Here is a 20,556-nt window from a genome sequence, read left to right as displayed (position 1 = left end):
GCCAGGCCTAAGTGGGGGGGCCTGTGGGGACCACCTTAAGCGATAAGGCGAGCCCCGCCCCGCACCGGGCTGCGCGAGCACTGGAGACCCGGGCTGGCAGTTGAAGGTGGATCCAGAGAGCAAGCTTTGAACCCTTGCCTGCCTAGACGCCAAAGATAGGTAGACCTCGCGCTCTGGCCCCGCCCCACATGGAGGGGCGTTTGAGGGCGGGGCGTCCCGCCCACCCCCTCTTCTCGCCAATACTGCAGCCGGAGGCCCGGCCTACCTCCACCGCAGAAGCGTTCCCTTTAAGTCTGGCCAGGAGGTAGCCTCAAGTCTCGCGGGATCCGACGCTCAGATTATCGCGAGAGGAGCATTCGGCACCTATTGGCTGTGAGGGTTGAATGTAAGATGGCGCCCAGGGAGCTGTGAGGGGAAAATCCTGTCGGTCTTGGAGCGGCGACGGCAGAACCGGGGCCCCGAGCGGGTGCGGCGGGGCCGGCGGGTACAGCGGCGGCGGCGGCGGCGGCGGCGACGTCGCCGGGTGAGGGATCCAGTAGGGGAAGGGATGCGGCGAGGCTGCAGGCCTGAGACAGCGGGCCCACCCCACACAACGGCGGGCGGGGGCGGGCGGGCCGCTGCCGCTGGGCCCAAGAGACCTCGGGGTGGCCCCGGAGCGGAGAACGTCTCTGGGCTCGCGTGCCCCCGCCCCTTGAGTGGGGGAGGGGCGGGTCGTAGACTCGGTGGGCGCGGCGCACGAACGCGCCGTGACACTCGCGCGCGGCCGGGCCTGTTTATACGAGCGGGCGCGCGCGCCGTGCGGACCTTTCGATGCGCGTGGCCGCCGGCGTGCGCGTTCCCGGTCCGGATATCTCGGTTCCTGGAGCCGCGGCCCGTGGGCAAGAGCGACTTTCAGAGGCGTGCGCGCGCCTGTCCGCGACCCCCGGGTTCGGGTCGCGCGCTCTGCTGTTGGGTGGCGGCGCTGCCGCGAGCGCGCACAGAACACCCCTTCTGCGCGGAGGGGCCGCGGGCGGGAGACTGGCAGTGTGAGGAAGGTTGCGGGTTGGGCCCTTCCTCCTCTGGTGACGTCCCCGGACTGCTCGGGAGAAACCTACCGGCTTTACGGTTTGGCTTGCGGCCCCGCAAAGGCGGAGGGGCGAGCGAGAGTGCTCGTTCTCCTCGAAGAATGCGGCGACCCGAGGCCCGTGTGCGGGTTGGGTGCTTGGGGAGGGTACTGTCCTGCTTCTAAAGCTGAGCCCTGTTGGTCCGTGAGGGCTGCGAGTCCTCTCGAGTTTCCTCACCTTGTCCTGCTGCTTTGTGCTGAGGTGGGAAGGTTAATCCTAGGAGGCCCTTTCTTCAGCGGTACCTGCTTTTTTGTCACCAGAAAGTAATTCTTCCATAAGCGCTATTCCTACACATCATTCTGTGCGCTCCGGAAGGGGATCCTCTTCTGTGGACAAAGTGAAATTACTGGAGCTCTAAAATGCCACTTTAATTAAATCCTTAGAAGCCGCCTTCAGTGAATGGGAGGGACTGATTTGCACTGTTAGACTAAGGGCCCACTATTGCTCAGCCAAAAAGTTGACCAGAACAAAATCGAACAACTTGAGGATCAGTGTTTTGTTTCTTCCCAGCGGAAGAAAGTCCTAAAATCTGCCCGTGTATCACTGCAGAAGGCACTTTAAATATAGGTTTCAGTCCTTTTCAGCCTTTTTTTTTTTTTTTTTTAAACACCATCGTTGTGCTCTGTTGCCAGGGAAGCTATAGATTTGTCCTAGAGAAACACGCTTCTTTTTTCTAAGACATCTTCTAGTTCATGTTTTACAGTCTTGTTTCATTAAGTTTAAGGAAAAATAAACTAAGAGGAGGTAGAATTAGTCAAATTTGATAATGATGGGGGTAGTTTTTCTAATATACTGTATTTTAAGAACAAAGTTAAAATTTAAAAAGAGGCTGAGGATGGAAGGAACTTCTTTGTTCTGTTTTCTTCAGAATGTTACAAGTCTTAAGAACTCAGGACAAGCAACAGAAATACATGCAACATGGTGACTGGTGAGTTATAATCGTTCATATGCTGGAAATATGTGTGCAGTTCTTTTCTTGGTAATATTGAAACATTACAAATCCTGCCAATCATTCTTGGTGCTGTCTGCCAGAAACTACTAGGTGCTGGAAAATAGAAGATGTGGGGGAACTGCATCTTTGCATTTAGCCACAGTCTGCTCTTTGAACAGTTTTCTCTTAAAATGTAAGTGGGTGCAACTTTGAAGTTTTTAGCAGGATGAGGCATCAGCTTTCCTAAGGACCTAAATGGTTCAAAGAAAAGCAGTCAAATTTATCTAGGGCACACTTAAATTTTTATGTATCTCTTAGGCCTGCTTGTTTTGGAATATTTTTGTTTTTAGCTATGAAGTTTTAGATAAGACTTTTAAATGGTGTTTGCTGATATTTTTTTGTAAGCTCAGTAAGATTTATTTATTAGACGATGTCCTATTTCCAGTCCTCTGCAATGAATAATGTTTATTTCTCTATGAACCTCTGCCTTTCCACATCCCCTTTGCAGCTTATGTTGCCATTTCAAACAAAAGATCAAATAGTAGTTGAAGTTTCTTGTGAATTTGAATTGCTCCAAAAAGGTAACCTAAGTCAGTAGTTCTGGGTGTGACTGTCCTCCATTATGACAGCCTCAGAATCAGGGATTTCTTCCTTTAAGCTTGCATGCCTTCTAATTTAATCAGTTGTGGGTTGCCCTTGATGTGCCATGCTTCTTGCTTGTCTACTTTTTAAATGGTCACCTTTTATCTCTAATGGTCTTTTATTTCTCAGCCTCAGATAGAGAGGTACATGAGCACCTTTTCTTTTTTGTTACTTTGTATTTAGTTTTCCTGCATTTTGTTCCATATGTTTTAGGTCCTCTTCAGCCTTGACTTAAACGCTTTATTTGATTTTTTTTCCTATATGTCATACTGGATTGTAATTTATGATTGTGCCTGCATGAAGAAACGATAGATTAACCTCTTGCTTTGCTGCAAGGGAGAAGAGAATTGTCCTTTGGTTTCACACCTCAGGGGAAGGTGAAACTATAGGTAGAGCTTGTGGTCCATGTCAGAAAGCTCTTTTTATTTTTAAAAATTTGTGAAATATCTATATAAATTCAGATGAACTTTTAGTGAAAAATTATAAAGGGAACCATTGTATAATTACTTCTTCAAGAAATAGAACAATGCCAGCACCCTTGAACTTAAACCCTTCCATGGGTCCCTTCCTGTTCACAGCTTCTCAACTTCTAGAGATAATTACTTTTCTGACTTCTATGATAATCATGTTCTCTGTTTTTCTTACTATTTTTACAACCTTGTCTCCCTCAACGACGTAGATTTATGTAAATGGAATCATGCTGTTTTCCTTCTTTAGTATTGTGTTTTCGAAATTCATCCAGGTTGTGGGCAGCTGCAGTTCATTCATTCCCCTTTCTGTATAGTGTCCTGCTAGATGAATATACCATTATTTATCCATTCTAATATTGATAGACATCTATATTCCTTCCAGTTGGGGCTATTATTAACGATGCTACTGTGAACATTCTAGTATAATTACCTTTGTATATGTGTGTGTTATAAATACCTAGGGATAGAATTCCTGGGTGATATGGAATGGATGTTTTCAACTTCACTAGATATTGCAAATGGTTGTGCCAATTTACAGACCATCGACTTTTGGTAGGAATGTGAATTTAAGTTTCTGGTTGAAAGTGCGTTGTCCAAAAATAGAACCATGGTAAAAATGCCCTAAATCAGGGACTCCTTTCAAAAAGGCATGGAGGAGATGAATGGCCCAATGGGATAATTTCTTCACAAACCCTGTAGTGGGTTAATGTCTTTAAGAATAGAAATATGTCTCCAAATTTGCTCCTTTCAAATGACTCATGTTAATTAGGACAAATGTGATTGCAACTACTTAAAATGGAAATTGATTTTTTTTTTCATATGAATGAGTTCTTCAGACTAGACGTCCTAAGCTGTGAGGGGCCATTGCTAGAGTAGATGTGAACCTTGAGAGGGGCCTATGAACAGAACTGTTGGGTAAACAGGAAGACAGAACTTTGAGGCAGCTCTCCTTTGTATCTTCTCTTATATATTTATTTAAGATCCACCCTGCAGAGTCAGGAAGAGGTATCAGATTTGAGGGTACTCAAGTAGGGATAGTTCCAGTGAGTACTTAGGTCTTTCCTTAGTACATAAATAGAAAAAAAAAAAAATAGCAGTAGAAATGTAATAGATTGCTCTTTTAGAGTAACCTTTGTCTGTGGTACCATTTTGTGTTCTAGTGATAAAATAATGATAACTTTCATATGTGAGGGCCTGCTTTGTGTCAGGTATTATGCTAAGCTCAAATAAAAGTACAGGAGAAATACTAGTGATCAAGGTGTGCATACAAAAGAAAGTTTCTTGGGTCTGTTGGTGTGGGGCTGGTTTGTTTGTTTATTGTTTTGCAAAGCAGCTATACTTAAAGTATTCAGGAGCAAGTGATTGTTTACAGACATCCTCCACCCAGTTGAGTCCCAGAGTGCTTTCCCATCTCTTTTTATTTCTGACTTCCAAAAATTGGGAGTACTCAACTGTCTCTCCAGCTTCATGTTTTTCATAAGTATTTTAATTAATATTTGCTGCTCCTCAACAAGTCTTCAACATGGAGCTAATTAAGATCTTATTTGGGAGGGGGCGTTTATAGAGAGTACTTTCCTGTTTATCCATTTCTCTTCATTATCAAGGCTCACCCTTGTGTGCCTTGTGAACAGCATCTTGAAGAAGTTAACAAGTTTTGTTATTATGCAAGCTTCTGGTGCTTAATGGTTTTGTCTTTAAGAATTCGAGATTTTAAGGGAAAAGTCATACTGTGAGCAACCAGAATTCTTAGTGTCTGTTACTGTTTTTGCGCTATAACCACCGTAAAAATTACTTTTTACTTTTTTTTTATTTAATACAAATTGTGGAAAATACAGGAGAATATTTAAGTCCTTTGTGATTCCACAACCCAGGCAAAACTACTGTTAGCATTTAGATGCATTTTTTTTTTTGCCAGTTTTCATTTTTATGTATATAATTAAGTGATGTTGGAATATATAAATACGATTGTGTTGGGGGGCAAGAATTTTCCAGGTTTTAACATGCATTTTTAAAGCTACTGTATTATAGGAGCTGTGGAATCACACACTAAAAGCTTAGAAGCAGACTTTTATATGAATTTACTATATAATAACAGTGGCATTTGAAGTCAGTGGGCAAAAGAATCTCAGTAATTCAATAAATGATAAAGGGACAAGTTGTTTGGTCTTTGGAAAAAATGAAATTAGATGTTTACCTTACACTATGAAAAATAAATTATAAATGGATCAGAGCATTATATTAAAAAATATGCTGTAAATTTAAAAAATTGGAGATGGCTAATGACGCGATTTTATGGTAGGGAGTTTTTTTTCTGGACATAAAAGCAAAGGGGGTATACTGTCACCACTGCTGAATTTGTTTAATTTTTCTCAGTGTTGTTCTTCACTCAGCAGCTGGTCTAAAATATTTCAATATATATCTGAAAGGGTTTTTTTTTCTCCCTTTTTAACCCATGCTTTTGTGTCAGGTCAAATGCTGACTTAATGTGCTTTCATTATTGGGGTGTGTCAGTCTGGTGGATAATGCCAAGTGAGCAGGTTAAAAGGATAAGAAATGAAGCCATGTGTGTTTTAGTCTGTATAAATGGACAGATTGGAATGTTCTTTGAAATTGCCTTAGTTTCTATTAATTTTTTTTAATTTGTCATTGAATCTATTAATATTTTTTAACTTCTTCTGTGGACTTCAACAGTCAGTGAAGAACCTCTTGGGGGCTTAGTGAAAGAAAAAAAGCTTCTGGAAACAAGGGCTTCTGCTTGAAGTTCCACCAACAGTAGTCTCTAAGCTGGGAGTGCTACAGAGAGGGTTTTATACTTTGGAATCTAAACTACTTAAAACATATGGCTAGCTGCTGCTAACCAAAAGGCGTATTTGTCATAGAATTTTTCAAGTGTTTTCATAAGAATAGAGAAGAATATAATGAACACCTTTATATGAACCTTTATCAACATTTTCTAAGTTTTATAGAATTTTTTCTACTTCAAGCTATTGATTTTTTCCTTTTTTTTTTTTTTTTTTTTTTTTGGGTTAAAGCTTAAAGAATGAACTTTGAGACTTTATAGCAGATACTTTCCTAAGCTTCTATTTCATTTTTTTTTTTTTTGAGAGCTGACTATCCATCTTATTTACCCTTCTGCTCAGAAAATAAATTTATATTTAGACTAGACTTTCATAATAGTGACTTTTTTGAATGTTGTATTCTAGAAATACTAATATGTAGGATTTGTTTGGAGCAGAATGGTTTTGACCATATTTGGAACCTTCATTTAAAAAAAAAAAGTTCTGAATTCGATTTGGTATGAAATGCTATGTTCTAAAACCAAAAGGTTGATTAAACAGAAATACTCATTTAGCTTCATGGTTGTCAAAAATAGAAGGCGTGGAACTTTGATTTCTTTATGTTACGTAGTGGGAGGTCTAGAGATACTCTAAAAATAATGAGTCCACAAATAGAGGTTTACGACTATGAAAGTGATCATGGCAAAAATAAAAATGTGATTGGCAGAGGTTTGTGAAGGGAATGTGATTTAAATGCCCTAAACTCACCTTTCCTAAAGGACAGATCAGTGTTTGTTTAAAATTGATCAAGAATCAGAGGTCAAAGCATATTTAGCTGTTTTTACTTTTCTTTCTTTCTCTCTTTTTTTTTAAATACCTATAGCACCTGGTCTTCCTAGGTGGTCTCCCATGCAAGTACTAACCAGGCCCGAACCTGCTTAGCTTCCGAGATCAGACGAGATCGGGCATGTTCATGGTGGCATGCCTGTAGATTGTTTTTACTTTTCATTTTATACTTTACCATTTGAACATTTTTTTTCTTAGAAAATGATTGTATTACTTTTGCCCTCCCTCACAAAGAACAATAACAACAACAACAAACCCCACAAAAACTAGGTGGAATTTCACACTGAAAACAAACTTGTTTTTAGGAAGAAAAGTTGAGGCAGTTCTAATTTATATTAACATCAGACTTCAGATGAAGTTTAAATCATTGGAATTACGGAAACTTGAAAAGTGAAAGGAAATAAGATCTCTAGGAAGATTCTAAGACTGCCTTTATCAGGCTGTATTTGAATGAAGGTTTTCTGGTTCTATAAATTTAATATACAGTGTTTCTTTGTATTTGCTCATATGTATCTTCGCTCAGATTTGAGACAAAGTTTTTGTTGCATGATTCTCTATACTTTTTTAAAAAATTGTTTTGACACTGTATCTGTGATTCCAGCACAGGCAGTCTTCAGAATTTAGTCTCAGTATTTTGTAGCAATGTAACTAATTGTTGAAGTAAATAAATTTTAGGAAAAGTAAATTTCAGTTGACCTCTGCTGTTCTTTTATAATGGAGATTAAAAAAGACTGAAATAAGTATCAGCATGATATAGAACGGGTTAATTGCTATTCATATAATCTCTTTTGTGCTCTTTTGAGCAGAATAATATATGTAGTTAGGGTATTAGATTCACATATTGTGAACTTTATTATGCTGTTGGATCTATATTATGAAAGGCGCCTTAAGAAGGAAATTCCAGTCCTCATTCTCTTCTCAAAAGAAGTTTAGATACATGCTGTGTCGATGTGAGGTGATGAGTCATCTATACTGGAGTGGCCTGTTCTGAATATGTAACGGAAGAATGGAATGCTTGGCCTTGATGCTCTTCTTACGCATAGGTGCCATGGACATCATTGATAGCTTGATTTTGAAGTCTTACGCAAACCTAATTTTCTACTCTGAGAGAAAATAACTGAAAGCCCCTTTGGTAGAGAAGGAAGAAGAGCTGGATATGGGAGATGGTCAGAGGAGAGGTGAGAAAGGGACGAACAATTACATTTCGGAAGACGAGCGATCAGTAGCAGCAACTTCACCTGGTATTCCCTAGACCTGCACTTGCTGTTCTCTGCACTTTACTGTGCTAAGAAAGAAGTAGAGGCTCTCCAGAGAGTAGTGGCCTAGGAATTTTAATTTAGGCAGGATAAGGTATATGTGTTGTTCTTTATTTAGAGAGAAATGTATTGACAACATGTTGTACATCATTATAAAAGATTTATTGCTGGGTCTTTCTGTTTGAAAGCACCAAATATAATTTGTATGCTATATTTACATAGCACCCCACAGAAATATTGTCAGTGTCAGTACATTAACAGCACTAAAAATCATTTATTTTTGTTCGGTCTTACTCTCACTGTGGGTTTTTTTCCCAGGTTATATACTAACCATTTACTAGGGAAAAACAACATTTATGGTTGTAAGTTACAGATATTACAGAAACAAAGAGTGTTAATCCTTCTTATTCCACACTGAATTCCAAACGTAATGAAGCACCATGTGTCAGCCATTTAGAGAGGACCAGGACACAGTCTTGTCTGCCAGTTACAGCCAAGTGGAAGAGATGAGATATACACCTTACATCTGTAACATAAGTCAGAACTTGTGGGCAGTGACAGAGACTGATATTTCTAACCTTGCTGGCTCAAGGAAACAAATCACTATTGCAGACATTTGAGATTGACTGAGAGTCCTTTTGGCAAAAAGGTTCACTTGGTTTGTGTTACTCATGTATCCTGCTGCTGCTTTTGTTCTGGAGGTGGTACTGATCAAGACAGAATGGTATATAAAAGGAGCGGCAGGGCACTCAGCCGTCCATAAATGATTGCATGGTTATCCCCTAGGTAATTGAGAGTTACTATCCACCCCTGCAGATTAATTCTGAAGATGAATACCCAGATGAAAAATTTATAGAATTATTTCTGAATTTTAGTAGTGACCTAGTTATTGAAGGCAGTATTCAACTCCCTCTCTACTTATTTTAATAATATTAATACTTATGTATGACTGTTTATATGTCAGGTACTTTTCTAAGTGCTTTACACATATTTAATCTTCATATCAACTTTATGAGGTAATACTGTTTTATGCCAGTTTTATAGACAAGAAAACTAAGGTTAACTGACTTTTCTAGGATTACATAGCTAAGGAGAGATGGAGCCAGGATTTGAACCCAGGCAGTCTGGCTGCAAAATCCATGCTCTTAACCAGTAAGCATTGTTAACAAACGAATGTGAGCAGTATATGGCAAAATGGGATTTGGGGTGGTTCTGATGAGGTGAAGAACACATCTCCTGTCTCTTGGATCTTGCCACAGCTAGGTGGTATACCTACGTCCCTTCACTGTAGGGCGTAGTTGACAGTATAAATAGAACATGTTAGTAGGAATCCCTAGCTTTCTTGGTAGTCCTCCTTGTGATGGTCACAGAGCAGTTTTGCATGTGACTTATTGTCTAGTGCTTGGCTCTGCAGAAAAGATGGAATTGGCCTAGTGCTGGGTGGAGAGTGTGTTTTTGGCCTGTTTCATCCAGTACTGTGATGCATGCTTTTGTTTTTTGTCCTCAGTGTGATAGTTTGATTTAAGAATTTTTTATGGAAATAATTTTCAGATGCCATTAACTGAAAAAATAAGGTGGCATAATAAAATTTTACTTTGGATTCCAGATGTTTACAGCTGCCCTGAATATTTCACTCTGATGCAAGAGAGAGTGCCCTCTGCATTTCAAGATTTAAAAACAATAGCATAATTTTAACTTCTGGCCATTTATTTTTATTACTAGGAACCCTAAGGATCCTACAATATGAATAATTCTCTGGAGAACACCATCTCCTTTGAAGAGTACATCCGAGTAAAGGCGCGGTCTGTCCCGCAACACAGGATGAAAGAATTTCTGGACTCACTAGCCTCTAAGGGGCCAGAAGCCCTTCAAGAGTTCCAGCAGACGGCTACTACCACCATGGTGTACCAGCAGAGTGGGAATTGCATTTACACAGACAGCACCGAAGTGGCTGGGTCTTTGCTTGAACTTGCCTGTCCAGTCACCACCAGTGTTCAGCCACAAACCCAGCAAGAACAGCAGATCCAGGTTCAACAGCCACAGCAGGTTCAGGTAAAAGGGACATGTTGAGGTGCATCCTACCTATTTGATAGACTTTATTTGCCATCACAGTTTTGGCTAGTAGGAGCATCGCATCTATGTACAGATGTCAGGTTATTTTCACTAGGGGGAGTGCTGTTTTTTGAAACATTTTATTTAACACAGAAGCTTTTCTATTTCATAGTTAATGCAGACTAAAAATATTTTCAACCATTATAAACTGAAAAGACCGTAGGTACTTGCCATTTGCTTTGGAGAATTGAACAGTATAGAAATAGAGGTCTGGGACTAGATTTGGGAGTGACACAGCTGTATGTGACTGAAGCTTCCCTTCTGTTATCCTGAGTAGATCTAGAACACAGGGTTAGTCTTGGCTCATTACTAAAAGCATGACATTTGGAACTTGTTTCAAAATGGAAAGGCTGATATATTTTAATGATTTTCACTTAGTTGTATGGCTCCATGATTAAGTCACCTGCAGGTTTTTAGGTCTGTATCTGCTGTTTATAGGCCTCAAGAAATAATGCTAATTGATAGATAATAAGCTTACCGAAAGAGGAGAAACTAATATATTTGCCGAGATGGTAAAATTTTTCTCTTTAGGGGATCCTTATGTGAAACTAATAATCCCTAGTTACAAATTTTGTTTTCTGTCTATTGTGGTTGCATTTCATTTTGCCCTCAGTGCTTTTTCCATCAGGAAAATATGAAAGGGAGTGAAACATGATGGAGAGACAGGAATGTGATGTGTCCGATGAGATAGAATGTAGCCCCTTGGCCCTGGGGGATGTAGGTGGGTCTGTGGAAAGGACATGGCTCTAGGTTTAAATTTGACTAGCCCTCTTATTCATTGACATGCTCTTAATATTTTTAGCCCTACATTTTTCATATATCAAGTGGAAGTAGTAGTTAGTGAGACTCAGTGAGATAATAGACAAAGCATCTGGTACATGGAGGAATATAGTGGTTTACTGCAGTCTTTGTAAGGAAGGAAGGACAGGGAAAGGTAAATAAGGGGATGGCCAGGGTAATCCTCAGTGTACTGGTGACATTTGAGTTAAGACCAGAAATGTGGTTATCTGAGGAAAGAGCATTCCAAAACAGAAAGACCTCAGGTGGGATCCCACTTATTTGAAAAACGGCAAAAAAAAAAAAAAAAAAAAAAAAAAAAATGGCTAGTAGTGTAACTAGAGTTTGCTGAATAAATGGATGAGACTGGAGCGGTGACCTGTGTACTCTGAATATAGAGCTGAACAGACCTGCCTACTCAATTCAAATGTTAAGTGGCTCTTTGCCCTATAGTATTGTGTCTCAACCTAACTCTTTGATAAGAATAAAAAATTTTACCTGTATTATTATTTGAAATTTCAAAATAATTTACTACCTTGAAGGGCTGAGACTATATTCTAGATTGGTGTTTTAAATTAAATTATGGTAAAATTAGGTTACGTTTTAAAAATGATTTGTCATCACCCCAGAGAATTTGTTCTGTTCCCATGACTTCATCTGTCCAGCCTACAAGCAGCACATAGATAGTTGGATTTGACAAAGTAATTACATCCTTAGAACAGTTTTAGTGAATTGCTAGGAGACAGAGGTATAGAAGTTAATTAGAAGAGTAGCTGTCTGAATTAAACTTTCTTTACTCCCTCCTACTATCACACTCACATTTCTGGCCACCAAATGTGTGGGATTTTTTTCCACATTGACCAGTTCTCCAGCATTAGCTGGCTTTCCTACAATTCCGTTCACTTCTGACACTGTCTTCTTGTAGTTAGCATTAGATCCCTCAAGTTAAGGGATCAGTTCCATAAGACTTGACACACACTTCAGACACCAGTAGCAGGTCCCAGGCTGTCACCTGTACTTCTAACTGACTGGCTATAAATTGGGGTTCTTGTTACCCCTCCTTGGGTTCAATAATTTGCTAAAACAGCTAACAGAACTCAGGGAAACATGTTTACTGATTTATTATATAACAAAGGATACAGATGAACAGCCAGATAAATAGCACAAGGTTCTGAAGGGTTCTGAGCACAGGAGCTTCTGTCCCCAAGGAGCTGGTATACATGGATGTGTTCACCAACCCAGAAGCTCCCTGAATCCTTTTGGGATTTTTATGGAGACTGAATCACATAGGTATGATTGATTAATTACTCAATTTCTAGGCCTTCTTGGCCCTCCAGGGAATGGGCAATGGGGTTGAAAGTACCAGGCTTTTTAAGTCATGGTTTGGTCTTTCTGGTGACCAGCCCCCATCTCGGAGCCCCTCAGGAGTTGCCTCATTAGAACACAAGATGTTCCTAGCACCTTTATTATCATTTATGAAATTACAAAAGTTTTGGGAGCTCTGGCCAGGAACCAGAGACAAAGACCAAAATATGTATTGCTTACATCATAATATCATGGTAATATATGTCTAGTTAAGATAGGGAGGCACCATCTGAAGGCAAAAGGAAGAGTTCCCATGTAAATGCCTTGAGAGTGTGTATAATACTAGGAAACGCCCAAGTTTCCTGTTGCTGACAGGTCTGGCTGAGCTAGGTGAAGGGGATTCATTTGAAACTTCCCTTTCAAGAGCTTTCTTGAGTTGAATACTTTCTAAAGCACTCACATGGAGTTAACTGTGTGTGCCAAAGGAAAGGCCCTCTGATGGCAAATGCAAGGGTGGGTTTTGCTTAGCACCTATAGAACTGTAGTTTCTTCTCTGCCTTTCTATAGGGCAGGAACTGAGGCTTTATACAAGGCTGGTTGATCATTCTGGCTTCTAAGTGAAGGATGCTTTGGGAAAGGGGACTTCTTAGCACTACTTTTGTTGCTAGAAGTCAAGATCTCAAGTCTTCAGTGGCGCAAGGTGCAGCTCTTCCTCATTTGTCATCCCAACTTCTATCCCTCTTTCACTTTCTCTTCTTGCTGTTGCACATTCCTTCCATGCTGGGACATTCCCTAACCCCTCACTGCAGCGTAGAATTGCTGAGCGCGAAGAAGGAGGTAACCAAGAGCCAGACTTGGCCCTTAGACAAACATAAGTTTGGTCTGCCTCTGCTACATTAGATAATATCTTAAGCAAGTGGCTTAACCACTCTGAATCCATTTTCTTATCTACGTCATGGAATTAAAAGAATTTAGATGTTATAATTATTTCGAGAATTACATAAAACACCGAGTCCTAAGCACACTACCTGGTTCATAGTAAACCCCTAGTAAATAAGTAATTACTGCTGCTATTGTTTCCTTCCTCCTCTTTTCATTAGAACCATTCCTATCAAGGACCCCAGTTGCTTGTCAAACATTTGAAAAGTATCTAGACAAATATTTATTCATAAACAAGTGTTCCCAGTTTGCCATTTTTGCCTCTTTTTATAGGATGTATAATGCTACAGATGTAGTTTAAAATTTCTAGTACTTCCATGAATAACACCCTCTCCCAGGATAAATACTATCTTAAAGTTTCAACTTGCAGTGATGTTTTCTGTATCCATCTGGGTTTTGGGTTTTAGTTACAAATATCAGGCAACATTTCCCATTCTTCCCCTAGTTTACTCAAAAAAAAATTGACTAAAGGATAGTAGTTAGTTCATGGAATTCATGGAAGGGCTAGAGAATCAGTCGAGGAGGCTGCACAGCTAGGAACAGGACTCAAGTTGCATTGCGAGCCTGGCAGAGACCTTCAGCCCCACCACTAGGCACATCCTCATCCTTACACGGTCTTTCATTGGGATTTATGCCATCTTGCTCCATTTCTGCCACATTCCTCCACTCTCACCAGAAAATGGAGGTTGTGGTTCCTGTTGCCTCATGTAGCTTCTTTCTGAGTCCAAGTTTCATGCAGTGTGTCTAATTTGGGACTCTTTGGTCACATGCCTTCACTCTAGCTGCAGGAGTGTTTAGTAGGAGAGCGATCCACGCTTCTGCCTTGGGGAGGCAGCGCTCATAATGTATTCTGAAAACATGGATTTGAAGCTAAAAACTATTAAAATCAGCTACTCTCACAGCCTCATCATCACTTTGGATTGGTGAACTATTTATTTATATGCCTTTTCTGGCCCTTTATGTCCAGTCTAGCCCACATTTAAATTTCTTCCCTGATTATGTTACTAAATTGATTTGTATAATGGTTTGGTAAATGTTTACTACTTGGATAAAGACTTTACTACTTTCAGAAAAGTGTTATTTGAAAGATGAAATTTGGCCACCATCCCTAAGGTTTTTCCGACTAGTTGTTAAAAGACCCGATTGGGTTTGGATCCCAGGTACTGTCGTTCCTCACCTAGTGGGGTTGTCTCTTGGCACACTGAGCAGTATTGTCAGCAGTCCCTCCTCAGTGAGACTCAACCATGAAATAGAATGTAAGACATATATGCCATTCTGAATTTTCTAGTAGCCTCTTTTTAAAAAGAGGAAAAGAAGTGAAATTGATTTTTTTCTATCACAGTTTATTTAACCCAACATTATTTCTGCACATAGTTAATATATTATTAAAGAACCGTTTTACCCTTTTTTGGTTTAAACTTTTCCAATCTTGTTGTCTTTTGCACTTGTAACATATTGTAATTTGGACAAGCCATATTTCAAGTGATTGTTGCTAACTACCTGTAACTAATGGATATTGGACAAGTGCAGCCTAAGAGAAATGTGAGAGAAGAGTTGTTTCTTATTTCTTGTGGAAATAGGAAAGTAAATTTAAACATTATTTATGAGGTGGAATTTGGAAAATGACCCAACACACAACCCAGTTAATTCTCCCTTAAATAAAATATTGGTCGTCTATGGCCATGCTACCCTGAACAATCCCGATGTCTGATCTCGGAAGCTAAGCAGGATTGGGCCTGGTTAGTACTTAGATGGGAGACCACCTAGGAAGACCAGGTGCTGTAAGCATAAAAAATAAGGGATTGTAAGCTGACAAGGTCCTTGCAATCTGTGAGGTCAACCAAGGGTTGCCTCGCCTAAAAAATAGGTTGATTGGTTGGTTGGTTGGTTGGTTGGTAGGTAGGTAGGTAGGTAGGTAGGTAGGTAGATAGATAGATAGATAGATAGATAGATAGATAGATAGATAGATAGAAAGAAAATTGGTTTTATACTTTAGCCAAAACAAAACAGAACAACCACAAATGGTATTATTTAGATATGTATTTTTTTAGCTTTAGTGATTGAAAGACGATTCCTAATGGAGTAATCATGTGTTACTTCACGGTTTCTCATTAGTTGGAGTACTTAGTCCTTATGTTGTATTGCTATCTGGATTACTTATGTTCTGCACAGACCCTGAGGAAAAAGAAATAGGTTATTTACCTGTAAACTAGTTAGTGAAAAGCCTAGACAAGTGAGGTCCAATGAAACTTCCAGACTAGTGGTTATCAAACTTTAGGGTACGTTTAGAATCACTTGGAAGGTTTCTTAAAATAAATACCCTCCCCGACCCATGAATTCTGATTAAGTAGGTTTAAGGTCAATTCTGAGAATTTGCATTTCTTTCTTTCTTTCTTTTTTTCTCTTTCTTTCTTTCTTTCTTTCTTTCTTTCTTTCTTTCTTTCTTTCTCTCTCTCTCTCTCTCTCTCTCTCTCTCTCTCTCCCAGTTTTATTGAGATATAATTGACACGTGGCACTGTATAAGTTTAAGGTGTACAGCTTAATGATGTGACATATTATGAAATGATTATGATGAATGTTTAGTTAACATTCATCGCATATATATAAAAGAAAAAAAAAACTTTTTCCTTGCTATGAGAACTGTTAGTATTTACTTTTAAACAGCTTTCATATATACTGTACATTAATGTTAACTACAATCATATTGTACCTTATATCCCCAGTATGTACTTATAACTGGAAGTTTGTACCTTTTGACCACCTTTATCCAATTTCTTCTCCCCTCCCTCCTCATCTCTGGTAACCACAAATTCAATCTCTTTTTCTATGAGTTTGGTTGGTTTTGTTTTTTAAATTCCATATATAAGTGACATAATATAGTGTTTATCTTTCTCTGTCATATTTTACTTAGTGTAATGCCCTTAAGGTCCATCCATGTTGTCACAAACAGCAGGATTTCCTCCTTTTTTATGGATGAATAATATTCCATTGTATATATTATATAAATTCCACAAGTTCTTTATCCATTCATCCATTGGTGGACACGTAAAGTATTTTTGTGTCTTGGCTATTGTAAATAATGCTGCTTGAAACAATGGGGTACAGATATCTCCTCAACATAGTGTTTTCATTTCCAGAGAATTTACATTTCTAACAGTTTCCCAAGTCGATGCTGCTTGCTGCCGATCTGTGGACCACATTCAAACATACTTCCTGAAAAACTTAATTGATAATATATACTCAGTGAAATAAAATATCTAGGGAAGAGGTCATCAGAAGAAAAGAAACGGAACCAGCTCAGAAGTAAGATCCAATCCTAGTTTGTTTGCTGTCCAAAAGACCTAGAAAGCAGTCTGTCCAGGTTGGAATAGAAAGAGTGCTCAAGGAGAAAGTAATTAGTACTATATACATTTTATGATCAAGAGCCCAGACGTGTACTTATTTTAAGTGCATCTCTTAACAACAACAAAAAAGGCAGTTGCAAACTCTGGAAAAGGTGGCAAGGGCAGCCAAATGAGAAGGGAACTAAAATACATTATGAATTATGAGAGCTTTATAGAAGGTAAGAAACAGTGCTTTTTAAAGCAATAAAAAACAAACAACAACAACAACAAAAAAACTCATTTCCCTGAAAATGCCCTCTTCCCTTTTCTAGGATACCGTAGGCTTAGGAATGATCTTCCTTTTTGTATTTCTTGAGACTCACCTTAATCTAGGCTTAATTCAAACAGCTGTAAGAAAATTTAGTTTTGGTTTAGATCTGTTAGTTTTCGGACCTAAGTATTATAACCTTGAAAATTGCAGCTAAACCTATTAAGAAACATAGAGTTAATAAAGTACAATACCAGTTTCTGAATTCCTTTCTTAGATTTTTGTCTTATCGTCCCTTTTTTTTTTAAAGGACTCTTTTAGGAGCTATAAATTCAAGTAAAAATTTTTTTTTACTTTGCCGAGTTTTCAAATTATTACCATGACCATGTAGTAATTATCTAATCAGATAGTTGTTTTTATATAAATAAAAAATTTGAAGGGAGGTAACCCAAATAACATTTAATTTCTTATTGACTTAGGATACTTATGAATATGTTATAAACATATATCTGGATTTCTTATTCAGTGTGTTGACATTGGTAAAGAAATGCCAGAAAGTGCTTAACTCTTTTTTAAAATTAAAAAAATAAATTTACCAATTAGAGTTGACATTTCCTATTTTTATATTAGTTTCAGTTGTACAGCTTAGTGGTTAGACATTTATCTAATTTACAAAGTGATACCCTCTATTAATTAGCCTAGTATCCATCTGGCACGATATATATATATATATCCCCGTGACTATTTTGTAACTGCCGATTTGTACTTCTTAATCCCTTCACCTTTTTCACTCAGTCCCCCAAACCCCCTCCCAGCTCATTCTCTGTATCTGTGAGAATTTTTTTTTGTTTTGTTGGTTTATTTTTTTCTTTAGATTCCACATATAAGTGAAATCATATCATATTTGTCTTTCTCTGCCTGAGTTATTTCACTTAGCATAATACCCTCTAGATCCATCCCTGTCATTGCAAATGGTAAGATTTTTTATTTAAAATTATATATTTTAAGACTCATTGGTATAAAGAAATAATGCTAATAAGGAAGAAAATCTTTTGAGCACCTACTATGTGTAAATAAACATTATTTTATGCTCATGCCAACTCTAAGGAAGTAGGGGATAAATGTATCTCCTCTGTTAAAATAAATGTTGCTATGCATAACATGTTTTCATGCTGCCTTGTATGCAGAAGGAACAATAACATGAGTTGTATTATTATCAGGAGTCTTAGAGGGTTTTTTAACGGCTCCTCTATTAAAATAAATGTATCTTAAGCACTCTAACAAAACAACAAACAAAAAAAAACAAAAATATAGATACAGAGGACAGTTTGGTGGTTACCAGAGGGGAAAGGGGTTGGCAGGGTGTGAAATGGATGAAGAGAGTCAATTGTATGGTAAAAGATAGTAACTAGACTTTCAGTGGCGATCACTTTGTAGCGTATACAGATGTCGAATTACAGTGTTATTTGCCTCTAACTTATATAATGTTATATACCAATTTTACCTCGATTTTTTAAAACAGTACTTTAAGAAATCATTCAGCAGTGCCTGCAGTTTAGCAGCAAGTTGGAGATTTTTCCGAAAGAGATTTCAGTAATTTTGACTCTGGTTGTCTGTGGTGGGAATAGTTTTGGTTCATAGTTGGAAATTGAATGCCTGTGGAATGTACTTGTCTTTCTGACCTTTTAGAACAGTGGTCTCCACACTTTTTTATCACTCACTGTATGGACAAACTATTTTTTGAACATACATGTGAATATATATTTATAAATTATATATTTGTACTACTAGATCAATATGCCAAAAAAAAAAAAAACATTTAAAAAGAAGAGTGAAAAAATGAGCAAAAGTTCTGATATTTCTTTTGTAGGCCCCAGTCTATAGTCTTGCTTGCTGTTGGATGAATGTGTGTTGCTCTTACCGAAGTGTGATGCTGGAGAATTTTGCGTATGGTTTTGGGAATTGTGGCCTCCTCAGAAGAATTGGGTATAGCAGCCCGTTCTCCTCACGTTGTCCAGGGCCTATGCCTGGGATCTTTTCTTCCATTCTCATTGTTGCCTGGTTAACTCTCTAATGAATCTTGTCGCTGCAGGTACAGGTGCAGGTACAGCAGTCTCCACAGCAGGTCTCGGCTCAGCAGCTCTCCCCACAGCTCACTACCGTTCACCAGCCTGCTGAGCAACCTATTCAGGTCCAGGTGCAAATCCAAGGCCAAGCACCACAGCCGGCAGCCCCTTCCATCCAGACCCCGTCTCTGCAGAGCCCCAGCCCCTCACAGCTGCAAGCGGCCCAGATCCAGGTGCAGCACGTACAGGCAGCCCAGCAGATCCAGACTGCAGAGATCCCAGAGGAGCACATCCCCCATCAGCAGATCCAGGCTCAGTTGGTGGCTGGCCAGTCTCTTGCTGGGGGTCAACAGATCCAAATCCAGACCGTGGGGGCCCTTTCCCCACCACCGTCCCAGCAGGGCTCACCGCGGGAAGGGGAGCGGCGGGTTGGCACAGCCAGTGTTCTCCAGCCGGTGAAGAAGCGCAAAGTGGACATGCCCATCACTGTGTCCTATGCCATCTCAGGGCAGCCGGTGGCCACCGTGCTGGCCATTCCACAAGGCCAACAGCAGAGTTATGTATCTTTGAGGCCAGACTTACTGACAGTGGACAGTGCCCACCTGTACAGTGCTACTGGGACCATTACTAGCCCTACAGGAGAAACCTGGACCATCCCTGTTTACTCTGCCCAGCCCCGGGGGGACCCTCAGCAGCAGAGCATTACCCACATTGCCATTCCCCAGGAAGCCTACAACGCAGTTCACGTCAGTGGCTCACCCACGGCCCTGGCAGCTGTAAAGCTGGAGGATGACAAGGAGAAGATGGTGGGCACCACATCTGTAGTGAAAAACTCCCATGAAGAGGTAGTGCAGACCCTTGCAAACTCTCTCTTTCCAGCACAGTTCATGAATGGCAACATCCACATTCCAGTGGCTGTGCAGGCTGTGGCAGGCACATACCAGAATACAGCTCAGACTGTCCATATATGGGACCCTCAGCAGCAGCCACAGCAACAAACGCCGCAGGAACAGACGCCGCCGCCGCCGCCGCCACCGCCACAGCAGCAGCAGCTCCAGGTTACTTGTTCAGTAAGTAAGAATTATCTGCAGGGCAGCCTGCTCCCTCAGGGGCCAGTATAACACGGAACTTACCTGGCAACCTCTAGCACCTATGGCTTGTTTACTACAGTGATGTTGGTCTTGCAGTAATATAGCATTTAATATTTTAGTTAGGATGGGGGAGGAGGGACAGAAGCAGCAGGTGAAGTTATACAACAGGCAGGAGTGCTATCCTGGTACCCGAGGTAAACGAAATGACCAGTAACTAATGGGGAGCTTCCCTGGGGTACTTCATTGTAATCTCTTTTTAGGAAGAGTAAAGTTCTAGGTAGAGACTAATAAGACAGCCCAAATGTTATTCCTGTCCCAGGAACCACTTTGTGCATCACAAAATGAACTGATCTAGTGGAACTTCTGTAGTTTAACACACAGACTATAAACTAATCACAGTGGAGAGGCTGTGAAATTATTCCCTCTTGTCATCTGTGGACACAGTGTAGGTAAATTAGAAGATCTAAAATACCTCTTGGTTGGTCTGTTACAAATAATCACCTTTGGGAATCTTGAACAAACCATCTATGCAGTAAGATTTCCCAAAGGTGTTTTTATGTTCCTTAAAAACAGTCAAAATAAGCCTTGGTTAATTGACTTCTGTCATGACAACTATGTGGAAAAAAAATTTTTAAGCTTTTATTTTGAAG

At 39.8% G+C, this 20,556-nt stretch overlaps 1 protein-coding gene and 2 pseudogenes across 4 annotated transcripts in view; 2 read left to right on the top strand and 1 right to left on the bottom strand.

Annotated features, from left to right (window-relative positions):
- Positions 1-385: 385 nt before the first annotated feature.
- QRICH1 (glutamine rich 1) overlaps positions 386-20,556 on the top strand; it is a 35,012-nt gene continuing 14,841 nt past the window's right edge. Inside the window, exons 1-4 of one of the 4 annotated variants that reach the window (XM_036218772.1) lie at positions 499-523; positions 1,972-2,031; positions 9,748-10,077; positions 18,842-19,885. In XM_036218772.1, the coding sequence (XP_036074665.1) occupies positions 9,769-10,077; positions 18,842-19,885 (1,353 nt within the window). In that variant the 5' untranslated portion in view covers positions 499-523; positions 1,972-2,031; positions 9,748-9,768. Of the gene's footprint in view, positions 524-892; positions 2,032-9,747; positions 10,078-18,841; positions 19,886-20,556 lie in introns of those variants that run through there. The other 3 variants (XM_016149898.2, XM_016149899.2, XM_016149895.2) reach the window with 3 other exon arrangements.
- LOC118602485 lies at positions 6,798-6,916 on the bottom strand (annotated as a pseudogene).
- On the top strand, positions 14,831-14,946 carry LOC118601903 (annotated as a pseudogene).

Source organism: Rousettus aegyptiacus, unplaced genomic scaffold (genome assembly GCF_014176215.1).
Source record: "Rousettus aegyptiacus isolate mRouAeg1 unplaced genomic scaffold, mRouAeg1.p scaffold_m13_p_4, whole genome shotgun sequence".
Taxonomy (NCBI): Eukaryota; Metazoa; Chordata; class Mammalia; order Chiroptera; family Pteropodidae; genus Rousettus; species Rousettus aegyptiacus.
Note: the sequence above shows the minus strand (reverse complement) of the source record. Positions and strands in the feature narration are given on the sequence as shown.